The following is a 13727-nucleotide window of genomic DNA, read 5'->3' on the forward strand; positions in this document are numbered from 1 at the left end:
GTTATTCATGACTGCTTGGACTGAGAAGCCCTCTCCTCTCCCAGTCCCAGTCCCAGTCAGTCAGTCCCATTCTCTCCTCTCCTCTGTGGTGGGAAAGGTAGCAGATGGGGTTAGGATGGGGATTGGGCTGGGCCCAAGGACAGCAAGCAAAGCAGCCAGATTAGCACATAGAGAATCACATAGAAACCCTGAGCATCAGGCATTAGGCAACTCAGTATCCCCAGAGAAATCTGCCCCACACATGGGCAAATAGTCCTCCGAGAGCAAGACGTTATTTGTCTAGTTTTGTTGGGAGGGGCAGGAATATGACTCAGAAGACGACAAACCCATTGGCCTGCCTCAAATAGTAGTGAGTCTCTTTTTTCTTATGCTAATGTCTCCCAGAGTCCCCCCCTTTGGTTTTCCAGAGGGGAAATGCTCTGAGTGCCTTAATTAAGATGATGTTTTCTGTTTTTCCTTTTCTTTTCTTTTTTCAAAGCTAACAGAAATAAATAATTCTGGTAATAAGATCTGTGAAGTGAAGAGGCTTAATGTACTCATTGTGTTCATCCTTGTTTTCCCTCTTGGATGTTTTGTATTAATTAGACTGCGCTCAATCTCTGTCAAGCAATCAATTTGCATCTTGTTCCTTCATTCCACAATGTGAGGTTTTATCATGTTTCCTGCTCCCCACCAGCTCAGACTGACTGCACGTTACTCACCATGTATGTCTATCATGACCAGAAACCTTAAGCTAGCAGTGAGGCTTGGAATAGCATGATCATTATCAGTAATTCATTAACCATTATAAACTGGGTGGTTTGAGCCCTGAATGCTGATTGGCTGACATCCGTGGTATATCAGACTTTATACCACACGTATGACAAAACATTTATATTTTCTGGTCTAATTACTTTTTAAACCAGTTTATAATAGCAATAAGGCACCTCGGGGGGGTTGTGATATATGGCCATTATACCACTACTAAGGGCTGTATCCAGGCACTCTGTGTTGCGTCGTGCAAAAGAACAGCCCTTAGTCATGGTAAATTGGCCATATACTACACCCCTCATGCATTATTGCTTAAATATACTATGGTAAGTTGATACTATACAACATTGAAAATATTGCATTTCGGTGAGATAACTCACACCAGTTCTAAAGTTGTGTCTTTCCACTCCACTTTTTGTTTTATCCTTTTATTTATTTGCATTAAAGGTATATATATATATATATATATATATATATATACATATATATTTATAAACTGGGTGGTTTGAGCCCTGAATGCTCCGCTTTGCGTCGTGCATAAGAACAGCCCTTAGCCGTGTTATAATGGCCATATACCACACCCCCTCGTGCCTTAATGCTTAAATATATATATATATATATTTGTTTTTACAGAGAATGAATTTCTCACTCACATCCTGAAACAAGTCAACAATTGTGCACACATCAACCAAGGTGGACTGCGTGGACCTTGCAGCACGTCATATATATTGCCCAGAAAACTGCAAACAAAGGTAGGCATAGTAATATATTTGTATATATACTGAACAAAAATATAATCGCAACATGCAAACAATTTCAAAGATTTTACTGAGTTACAGTTCATGTAAGGAAATCAGTCAATTGAAATAAATGAATTCGGTGCTAATCTATGGATTTCACATGACTGGGCAGGGGCACAGTCTTTGGTGGGCCTGAGAGGGCTTAGCCCAATTAGAATGAGGTTTTCCCCACAAAAGGGTTTTGTTACAGACAGAAATACTCCCCACCCACTCCTAGATGATCCCGCAGGTGTTGAAGCTGGATGTGGAGGTCCTGGGCTGGCATGGTTATACATGGTCGATTGGACTTACTGCAAAATTCTCCAAAACGCCGTAGGAGGCAGCTTATGGTAAAGAAATGAAGATTCAATTATCTGGCAACAGCTCTGGTGGACATTCCTGCAGTCAGCATGCCAATTGCACGCTCTCTCAAAACTTGAGACATCTGTGGCATTATGTTGTGTGACAAAAGTGGACTTTTATTGTCCCCCAGCACAAGGTGCACCTGTGTAATGATCATGCTTTTTAATCAGCTTCTTGATATGCCACACCTGTCAGGTGGATGGATTATCTTGGCAAAGGAGAAATGCTCACTAACAGGGATGTCAACAAATGTGCGCACAACATCTGAGAGAAATAAGCTTTTTGTGCGTATGGAACATTTCTGGGATTTTTTTTATTTCAGCTCATGAAATATGGGCCCAACACTTTACATGTTGCGTTTACATTTTATTCAGTATATATTTTCTAGTAATAGGTTCACGTAACATACATTTGGATATTATAGCATGCTGCTCTTGGATGTCCTGGGGGGAAAAAAACATTATATTTTACCAATTCACTTTACCTGTGAACGGATATATTTGTGTATTTCTAAGGCTAATGGAAGTGGTAGCCAGGATGTTTTGGAATGAGCAGCATGTTTAGCAGTGTCATGTCAATGCCCTTTTGACCCATGTGAAATCACAGACTCAGATATTGTTTTTACATATGCAGGGATGTGTAGCCAGCTTCGCTGAATGTGCTGCTTTGTTGTTATACCACAACACTTAACTAATAAGTAATGTATCTTACTTAAGGTTTAAGGTAGGCTGAAGGTTACCATGCCTCCCAGTTTACGAGTCCAAATTGGCTAGCTGAAACCATAACAATGTCCGGACAGCTTTGTTTCAGGACAGCCTCTTTAAAAATACTCATAGTGTCAACAGTGAAGAAACGGGACAGATGTTGTATTGACCAATGACCACCAAAGAGCCATCATAATTTAAAATGTCATACAGTTTTGTGGCATGTCAGGAATATATGACACAAACAAATCACAGCCTGAGAGTGTAGTAAATATTAAATACCAACGAGGCCTTATTTGAATGGCATGTCTCTATTTGTACTGCCCATGTAAATTCTCTTTGAACGTCATGCGTTCCCTCCCTGTCTGCACGAGTTTTCTACTTCTCTCTCATACCCTTAAACATCTACTGGAGCTGCTCCATTACCATACTTCCGATTCCTCCTCTGCAGAATTAGATACAGCTATACAGCTTTGAGTTTAAGGACCAATGGTAGCTGTTGTCAAATGGGTGCCAAAAGCACATCCTCTTTATACCCTCTCAGAACCTTTGTGCTGCTCATGTAGCAGAAGCTATAATGCTTGAACATAAATGGTTCGATCGGTTCCTTCGTCTCCCCTCCGATAATACAGGTCGTTTGCTAGATCTAGGCATTTGAAGGAGTACAGTACATCATTGAACACGCTCACAAACATATTGACTGCATTTGTAAAAGAACAATCTACTGACAAATGATCAGTGAAATACTGTACGTACTCCTCAGTGTCAGAACCAAGGTCATCAGGGATCTAATATCGATAGGAGCATTAGTATATTAAATTCTTGTTACCATAACGCTTTTAGTGTTTTCATTAAACATGATATTGTGGCTTGACTTTGTAAGAAAGAGGAATCCAAATGTTTCATGTACGGAGCATTATTAAATGTCCTGGTACAAGAGGTTAAATTATGAAACATTGTTGAAAACAAGTAGATTTACATCATGTGAGTGTTGCTTCTCAATAATGCAGAGGTGCATCATTTGTAAATATTTGTCAACCTGTGAAATTAATACAGCAATTACGCTATCTGAATATGAAGTGTATTTGTATTACTGTAGACACTGTAGCACATACACAGTATCTATAAACACTTACAAAATGAGTGAGTTTGTCTGCCTGCATGTGTGTGTGTCTCTTTGGAAAAAGTGTAATGAACTAATCAGGTACATTAGTTGTTACAGAATGTCATCTATAGTGTTTGGGTAGTTGTTTGTTTCAATAGGGCCCCGAGTAATCAAAAGTAATGAACCTATTATGAGCAGGGCCTCCGAGGGCCCGGCGTGGCATTAAGAGTGTGGCACATAAAAGGTTTATTAAAGGAAATTAAGGTTCATCACTGCCACACCTGCTCCCCCATTATAAATGTATGACAGGTCAGTGCCTTCAATCACAACAGCAAACCAGAGAGAGGAGTCATGTTTCCCATTACCAGGAAAAGTAACAGCGTATCCTGTGACTCACAGATTTCACTGGCCTGTGACCACTATACACCGCCATCAGCCAGGAATAATTACATTTAATAGGTTTTATTTGGGATCCACACGTATGGTGGCGAGGGAGAGTGGATTGATTTGAACAACTATTTTGGTCTAAACACACTACTGTCTGTCTGTATGCTACCACCTGCACTTTAATGTCATTATTTTGCATTATTACAATTTTTTCTCCACCTCAAAGTTTTTTTGTTTTGTTTTAACTTCACCTTAGCTTGGTATTTTGCTTTTACATGCTACATGTGTTTTCGTGACTCTACACCAATTAAATGCCACAGATCATTTGCACGTAACTACATCAATGTTCTGGGAAACATAGGCTATTGTTGATAGGAACGGTCAAAATCATTTCAAATAAACTTCAACCACTGACGTCAAGGGCTCTCAAACATTAAATGGATCCAGCATCTGCTGACAAAATGTTAACATCATTATTTCAGTCCCGGTTGTCAATATTTACAGAATGTGTATTTTGATAGAAAGTGAGCGTTACATGCATAATGATACATAGTGTGTTCGTTATTTACAGATGGATTCAGAAGGAGAGGATAACACACTTCAAACATGCAACGGTGGCAAAGGTGAGTAGCTTCAACAACTCTTACCATGTTCAAGCAAGCACATCAATAGCAGTAACCGAGCGCTTCAGCTATTCACACACATTCCACTTATAGAGCTGTGGGGGTCTAGGGGGATATCAGTTCAACAATCCAACTTTACAACTGTCAATTTTACAAATGATCTTACCGATTTGAAGAGCACTGCATTGCCATTACATTACTCAGATGGAGAATTACTTCATCAAATTGGAACAGTGGCTCAAATTAGTTAAGGAGTGCATATATATAGTGTGATTGAAAACCTCTAGACAGGCGATGCCATTATGCTAGTTTTCCAAGCCTCTGAAGTCTGGTTGGTGGCACCAGAGCCATTATTACATCTGGAAAATGTATTATGGAGTTGTGCTTCATGGGAATACGGTGGACCGCTGAATGAGATTTGCATCTGTGCTGCATGGCCCTCTGGGAAAATCGATTTGCCTTTTCAGATCATGTTGTCAAAGCTGTCAGGAGGATGATCTACAGTGGATTGGGGGAGTGGATTTGTTATCAATATAAAGGGAATCTTTGCGATAATTTTGTTCATATTAGAAAGCTTTTTTTTTAAAATCGTAAAACATTTAAATATAGCAACACATTTTTTGACAAGTAACACTAACTCTTTTTTATAGATAATCTGCTAAATTACACTCCAAATTCATGCTAGGCTAACACCCCACTACCACGAGGGTACAGTAAGTAGTAGGCCACAGTGTTCCTTCCCCGACTGGTTATCCAAAAGGTGGAGCTACTAGATCAGTAGCCTTGACCAGGATAATGTTTCCCAAGTAGACAGATGCGGAGCCTGAGTCACTCCACAGAGGAAATGTGAACATGACTATTTACCTAACATACCTCTGCCTCTGCTTCTGTTTCCAGTTCCAGTTGAATGCATCACCCAGGCTCCCGGGTAAGGGTTCATGACCTCTTTTTGAAAATAAACCCTTACAGATATCCTCTAACTCACCCCGGGTTTCTATGTCCTTACAATACAGAGTGAAATAGGCATCCTTTGTTAGTAGACGTGGTATGCTGGCCATGCTCTTATCTTGATAATAATGGTTATAATTACATTTGTCCCCGTAGCTCTTCACTGTTTCTACGTACATCATTTTTAATGGTATTTTTTGGGGTTCGTTCATCATCTCAGCTAAATACAGTTTCTTCAACCTAATGTTGACCTTTTTTCACTATAGCTACAAATGAGACTTGCACTTTCTGAGTCCCGCAAAATACAATTGGTGAATAAACTGACAAGGTTACATTTTAGGTTCACTTTCAGTTCAAATTTTTCAGATGAACCCCAGTAGCGGCTATGGCACATTGTTGACCCCGTTGCTCTTTTCATTCATCCATCCCCCCACAACAGCACATATGGGTCTATGGCTGCTAGGAAAAGACTCGCCCAGGAAGGGGTGCAGGGCGCCCCCGTCAACAAGAGAAAGTCTCTCCTGATGAGGCCCCGCCACTACAGCCCCAGCCAGGCGTGCTGCGAGGAGGAGAACGAGGACCTGGCACAGTCACAGGACAAAGAAGAGCTGAGGAACATTGACACTCCAGCAGGTAGACAGATGTCCTGTTGTTTTGTCTGTTTTGATGAACAATTGACGCTGAATTTTAAAATCCCATCTGTTGCATTCATATTTCCGTCCCTCTCTATTGCCTTTTAGGGCCCGGCATCAGCCAGACCCCATAGTCATTATGTACTGGAAGTGAAAGACAACACTGCTGGGTCTACATAAGTTGTGTCTGTTTCACATCCTCATATTGAAGTTCATCTTTCATGATTTTTTTTTTTTTTTTTTGGGGGGGGCTTTACCCCACTTTTTTGACGAGGCCAGATCTCGGACTTCTCATTTTCTTTTTGTCTGATGTGTTTTTGTTTTTGTTTTCTCCTGAAAAGCCATTCAAAAATAGGTTGAAAACACTGAGAATTGAAACATTATGATCGTGTTTGCCTGAGGGCCTTCGGTTTTGAGTCTCATCTGTTGCTGTTTGTAAAGTTAGTTTAGTTGAGTTTAGAATATACACTTCGTTGATTGATTATTGACACAAGCTGACGCTGCATCTTAAAAGAACCAGCTCCCCTTCTGAAGAAGGACATTGGCATTGCCTAAACATGTTCTTATAAAAACCAATGTCACTGATACAATAGAATAGAATACATAGGGTGCTCATTTGTCAGGAGATACTAAGACCAAGCTACGTACTCAATGATATAAGGAAATATTTGTGTTTATTTCATTTAAAAACATTGTCCCCCTCCAAAAGCAAAACATTTCTATTTCCTAATGAATTGAATTTTGAGCATTTTGGCCACAATATCCATGGTTTACACATGCATTCTCACCCACTATAATCTGCACTTATTTGGTATATTTTTAACGATGTAACTAAGCAACAAACGTAATTGTCCCCTTCGAAAGCTTTTGTTAGGCCCTCTAACACAGTCCAAATATACATAATTAGGCATAATGTCTACAGCTCATTATAGTACACATGTGGGTAGTTAAATGGACCAAGAGAGTAGCTCAATGAATTGTGCAGATTCATTGGAAATGGAATTGATTTGTTTCTGGGGTTCATATAACATTACAATTATCGTAACCCTTTTTGCACTAGCTTTGCCATCCGTTTTTTCCCCCCTCGGATAACTTTCTTTGTTCATATACCTCCCTCGTGGTCTGTTTGCGTTTCAAGCAGAGCTTTAATATGTCTGTATTCAGCCACCACTACTTTCCTCCTGCATTATAACCTTTTAATCAAGAAAAGTGTATATTTAAAAAAAATCAAAATAGGGCCCTTGCCAACAGCAAGCCCTATAAAATACAGTGAACATGTATCAAAAGTCAGGCAACACAAACAAATGACTGCACATTGAGTGGTTAACATAGATCTACATACATTTGTCAACATAATTTTGTCACAGTCTGGTCTGGGCCTATTTTATGTGAAAAGATTGTGACAGTTCAAGTGGATAGAACAAGCAATAAGAATGTAACAGTGGGGATACCGTTCATATCTGCATTTCATAGCGAAAAGAGGGGAAAATGAGCCTCTCATTTGGTCGAGCCGCATTGCGTTCAGCTCCAGCCAAGCTCCAACCCTGCTGCAGAGCGCCGGTAATGGCTATTCTGGAGTACAAACTGTTCACCTGTTCCAATACACAAACCACAGGAGGGATCCAAGTGCAGTCTCTTTTCCACCACACTTCTCTCAATGTGTGTCATCCATCTGGGCAAAAATAAGCACTTTTTTCTGTCTGCTCTGCTAATTGTAGCTAAGCATAACTGACTTTTACTCTTTGGCCAGGCTGCTATTTGTAATGCCTCTGTTTCGAAAGGAAATGCCTCTAACAACAAAGAGGTTATTAGCCACGTTTTGCATTGCAAAATCCAGCTTGATATTTTTGTGGGGTTGCATCTAAAAAAAGGAGTTTCATCAAGTCTATTTCGTTCAAGTTCTTGCTCTGCTGCTGGTATGTTTTGACCTGTCCTCTATTACACTCAATACATTTACCTACATTTGCACAACCTAAAATCATACGCTTCAAAACAAAAGCCAGTTTCTTTTTTTTTTTGCCAGAGGTCCGTTTCCAGATAACACTTCCTGCATTTAGCAGCTTTTCTTTTTTTGCGGGATTATGTTTTGTACTGTGGCCTGACTATAATGACGAGTTGTATCTGTTTGATCATGTCTATATCCTCCTCAGTGGAATCCACTTACAAGCCTACGTAGCCTATACACATCCTAAATGATTCCCAAATCTATCATCAACCTATTGGATCCCTCTCATTCCATTCTCTGTGGGCTACTTTTAGTTTGGTCCATGACGTCTAGCCACTTAAGAGGATAGATCAACTCAGTACAGTACAGCCTACTTATGATTTATGAAGTAAAAACCCTTATGGCCTTTTGCCAAAGAGATTTAGCACAGAATATAAGTTTAAATGATTTGGAGGATCAAAGGAGATTTTATCGAATCAATCCAGATGATAGCTTGCCATTGTTAATCATTGACCATGAGTTAATATTAATATAATCAGGGGTGTTACTAAAATAAAGTGTCATTTAAAATGCATTTTGGGGAACTAAGAGGCCTAGCTTTCCTGTCAGTTCCACTTAAATTGACTAAGCTGGGAACCAGAAAATGAATTGTCAAATATTTTACCATTACTCACAGTCTTGGGATACATTAAACATTTTGATATGTCAATAAAAATGTCCCCTGATAAACAATTTAAAAGCTTAGTAAAGAATCAATATAAAAATAAATTACTAGGTGCACTGCACATAATGACATATTGAAAAAAGGTAAATTAAAGAAAGGAAAGGAAGACGAAAACAATGGAATGTTTATTTTATATTTTTTTTACTGACAATTTCACCACTTTCTTGGTTCTTATGCTTACATAATGAATATGGTTTCTTAAATGAGTTGTATGCAAACGACTACATGTTAATATCTAAAAGAAAATCATAAAGCCCTGCTTAGCTTACACCTAATAACTACTTAAAACTGATGTCCAGTGTCATAAGTGATGTAGGCTAAATCTCTGTCGTAATCTGGTCCGTCTTAATCCATATCAAGTTGTTGTATTCTGATTGGAGATTTTAAAGAAGACGAAGACAATCTTTGTCTTTATCTCTAGGTTTCATGTTCAACTAGCCAAAATAAGTGTCCCGTGTATTATCTCTGACGTACTTGAGGAATTGCAGCATAATCTTGCAGTTGCTGTCCCGTCCATACTATTATTATTTTCATTACATATTTGATTTGTCAATCCTCTTAACAGTCATTTGAACTACAAGACATGCGTTTTCAAGATATGGAAACTGTCATGAAATGTGCGTTGAATGTCTCTGCTAAACATTCTAACTAAGCTCAAATGGGGACATACGAGTTGTTACTCTCTCTGCCCAGGCAAATGTTCTCGGAAAAGCATGGCCTTAACATGAACAATTGATTCAAAACTGACAGCCTCGTTCTTTATTCTCTTTGCTCCTACTTTGTTTCTTAGATGGTTGCCAAGATATGCTTAATGAAGTGCCCAACCAAAATGGCTGCCAGGACTCAATAACAAAACCCCATGATTCCTTTGGATGGTCTGAAGTGGTGACTGATGACTCTCTCCATGAGGAGGTTGCCTCCTCGGAAACTCTGGAAGATGAAGAGGTGGAGGAACGAAACCAAGAAGAAGAGGAAGAAGAAGACCAAAGTCAGGACAGGATTAGTATGACTTGCAGTTCCTCGCCACGTAAAAGCCCGTACGGTGACAGTCGGAAAGCAGAGTGGGAGCCTCTGTCCCTGACTCATTCTGCTAGGGTGAATGGCTCCAACGGCTTCATCAGCAGCCCCTCCAAAGCCACGACCGGAGAAGGACACCCATTGGGCAGGAACGGCCACCAACACATGAGAGAGGACAATCCTGACTCGGACCTGAGGGGGTACAACATGGGCAGAGTAGGCCCCTTCCAGGCAGGGGCCCTGCGGCTCTACCCCAGTGAGGAGGACAGTGAGGGGGAGCCAGAGGTGGAGAGGCCTCCCCAGCTGGAGGCCTGGGCGCTGGGCCTGCAAGAGATGGAGAGACCGCTGGGCCTGGAGATGGACCGAGACAGAGGAGACAGAGACAGGGACAGAGGGAGGGTGAACCTGAGCCTCCTGGAGCAGGCCATGGTCCTGCAGTCAGAGCAGAGGCATGTCATCCACAACGCCTACAGAGAGATGGACAGGTTCCTACTGGAGCAGATGACCAATGAGAGGAGGCACCAAAGGCTACTGGATGTAAACTCCAGGGTGAGCTATCATGGATGCAAAGGTATGGATAATAGATTTGAATATGTCTTATTTCTTTGTCACTTCAAGATTTTTGCTATTTTATCAGGTTTATGTTTTTTTCACAACAGGCTTTATCAACGTGATGCCAGAGAGGACCCTTTTCTTTTAGCCCTTTCTCTGCTTTTGTTTGGGTACTATTTCGGAAACTTGAGCACAATAGAACCACATACAGTGAATATTGCACTTATTGTAATGAAGAGTACGCAGCAGACATGATTATGCATGTTTATCGAGTACGTATCAGACCTCTTGTGATTTTAATAATGAGGCTCTTCGAAACATAAAAATAATAAAATAACCATATTCTGAGGGGGAAATCGGAGGGAGGAGGAGGGTAAAAATCCTCTTAAGTACTAAAAACATTTTGGCAACAAATGAAGTAATAGACAAAAACAGACTAAAATAAAAAATATAAAAAATATTCTGATGGAATTGCTACTACTCAGAAAATTGGATTTTGATAGGAATCAACTGGATATTTAACCATGACCATAACTCTTAAATCCACCCAAAGTACCCCTCATGTTTTCCACTGATTCTTCAAATGACTGAAGCCTAATGTGTAATCCCAGATGTAATCTTTCGATGGATGGGCATTAAGAAATGAATGCCCTGTGTTGAACTGGAAGCCTTAACTAAAATTACAGATTAAAAGAAGCATTTTGCAAAAAAAGTGTCTAGCTCTTTGCATGATACTGTCCTGCAATCTGTATGTTTCTATGTAGCTACTGTATATCTATGTATATCTATAGCACTGTAGCTTCGGTATTTAAGTGCGTTTCCACTTAGCAATTCCCAGAATCTCAATTAAAACACATTTTCGAGGAACATTCATTCAAGAGAAGCTCTACAAGTTGAATCAAATTAAACTAGGTTCATTAGCTAAGACAATATTTCCAAAATACTTTTTTAATGAACTATTACCTTTGTTCTACTCTTTGTTTGTGTGGTAAGGAAGGTTATAAAGCATGTCAAGAAGGATACTGCAACATTCTTAAAGGTGTCGTTATGTATGCCTATGTACAGTATGTGTGACATATGTCTATGTATAAATCAAAGAGTTCCTGCTGTTTGTCTCCTCTCAGACTCTCCACGGCCAGACAAGAAGGACATTAGGTGTCCCACCCCTGGGTGTGATGGAACTGGTCATGTCACTGGTTTGTACCCCCACCACCGGAGTCTGTCCGGCTGTCCCCACAAAGTCAGGGTTCCCCCAGAGAGTAAGTCACTCACGTAGACACCTGCTGTATACATCATACATACACAAGCACGCACACATATAGAATACAATGGAATGAGATGTTGTGATCAATCATGAAATAAGTTCTGATGTTCGAAGGAAATCATGAAGTTATCAAACACAGATGTAGGATCTTAATTTGAGCCAGTTTGCTACAGCAGGACAATAATCCTGGAACAACAGGACATGTGGATTATGATGAAGGCCATTTCTGTAGGGGTTGATGCCTTTTTTGTAAGGGAAAATCAAGTCTGAAATTTGAAAGTGAAAGAAATTACAGATGCATTTTTGAACCTCAAATGCACTGCAAGTTTAACATTTCCCGCAACAAGGTGGTCAAATGAAGACCTGTAGGTGCAGAAACTCTTTGATTGAAGGGCATCTCTACATTTTCCATTTATAGAATCATGCAAATAGAAAAATAATACTTGTTGTCACCTAGGAAGTTGGAGTTTACCTCTAATTTGTGAATATCGAAAAGGCTTTTTTTTATTGGCTGTGATTTAGTCATTTAAATGTAACATAATAAACATTAAACACTGATGTTACAAAAGGAACATAAAAAGCAATTACATTTTGTTCATTATGAAAGCATGTGCTCTTAGACCAGAGGCAGTGTTTGCAAATCAAAGGGGTTACTAACTCTGTATTCAAAAAAATAAATAGACAAAACCTGCAAACTAATTGGAAAATATGTACAGAAAATTAAAGTTTCCAGGGATACCGAGTGGAACTCCAACAATGACAATGTTTTATGAAAAAAATATCTGTGCTTTCTTGTTATAGTCTTATTTCCACTAAGGTATTTATATTATGCAACCAACACACAGTGCACTGACAATGGGAACAGTGCTAGTTGGAGATGCTTGTGTCTTCAAAGGATCTGTGCACTATAACCATGGTTTCTGTCTGATCTCACTACATAAGCAATGTGTTAATTGAATAAAATGGTCAAGAAATGAACAAGCAGAATGTATGCCCATCGTTTTCAACTTGATTCTTTTCCTGTCTTTTCAAGTCTGTTAATTCTGTTAACTCTTGGCATTCCCTATGACTCCTATGCCTACTCTAAATGATGTCACCACTGATACAGTATATTCACCACTGATGCAGTATATTCACCAGCGATGCAGTATATTCACCACCGATGCAGTATATTCACCACCGATGCAGTATATTCACCACTGATGCAGTATATTCACCAGCGATGCAGTATATTCACCACCGATGCAGTATATTCACCACTGATGCAGTATATTCACCACCGATGCAGTATATTCACCACTGATGCAGTATATTCACCACCGATGCAGTATATTCACCACTGATGCAGTATATTCACCACCGATGCAGTATATTCACCACTGATGCAGTATATTCACCACCGATGCAGTATATTCACCACTGATGTACAGTACAGCTCTCCTTCTACTAACCCTACTGTTTCACCTACTGGCCCTCTCCTCTCCCGTCTGTCCCCAGTCCTGGCCATGCATGAAAACGTCCTCAAGTGTCCTACTCCCGGGTGCACAGGAAGAGGCCATGTAAACAGCAATCGTAGCACCCACCGGAGGTACAGCCTGCAGGACTAACCTATTAAAAAATGACAAACTGTACATAGACAGGTTCAATGTCAGACTAATGGGCTTGATTTCCTTCTATTCATCCTCCTCCCCCAGTCTCTCAGGCTGCCCCATTGCTGCTGCAGTGAAAGTCCCCAAACCTCAAGAGGAGAGCCCCAAATGCAGACAAGCACCAGAACGACTGTCCAGGTAAAAATCACATGGACTGAGAATGTATTGTTATAACACACGTTAAAGCTGTAATATTGCAGTATTGTCACTCTTGACCGTTGACGATTATTGAAGCGCATGTGGACATACATTATGATGACAGTAAACCAATGAGACATTGAAAAC

General features: G+C 40.0%; 1 protein-coding gene across 7 annotated transcripts in view; it reads left to right on the forward strand.

Annotated features, from left to right (window-relative positions):
• LOC112226806 (suppression of tumorigenicity 18 protein) overlaps positions 1-13727 on the forward strand; it is a 41194-nt gene that overhangs the window by 13157 nt on the left and 14310 nt on the right. For 5 of the 7 annotated variants that reach the window (XM_024391368.1, XM_024391369.1, XM_024391370.1 and 2 more), the window contains exons 2-9: positions 1384-1502; positions 4660-4711; positions 5609-5639; positions 6099-6292; positions 9751-10548; positions 11654-11788; positions 13291-13381; positions 13488-13580. In XM_024391368.1, coding sequence (XP_024247136.1) covers positions 1384-1502; positions 4660-4711; positions 5609-5639; positions 6099-6292; positions 9751-10548; positions 11654-11788; positions 13291-13381; positions 13488-13580 — 1513 coding nt within the window. Of the gene's footprint in view, positions 1-478; positions 501-1383; positions 1503-4659; positions 4712-5608; positions 5640-6098; positions 6293-9750; positions 10549-11653; positions 11789-13290; positions 13382-13487; positions 13581-13727 lie in introns of all 7 variants that reach the window. The other 2 variants (XM_024391374.1, XM_024391376.1) reach the window with 2 other exon arrangements.

This window comes from Oncorhynchus tshawytscha, linkage group LG28 (assembly GCF_018296145.1).
Source record: "Oncorhynchus tshawytscha isolate Ot180627B linkage group LG28, Otsh_v2.0, whole genome shotgun sequence".
In the NCBI taxonomy this organism is placed as follows: domain Eukaryota; kingdom Metazoa; phylum Chordata; class Actinopteri; order Salmoniformes; family Salmonidae; genus Oncorhynchus; species Oncorhynchus tshawytscha.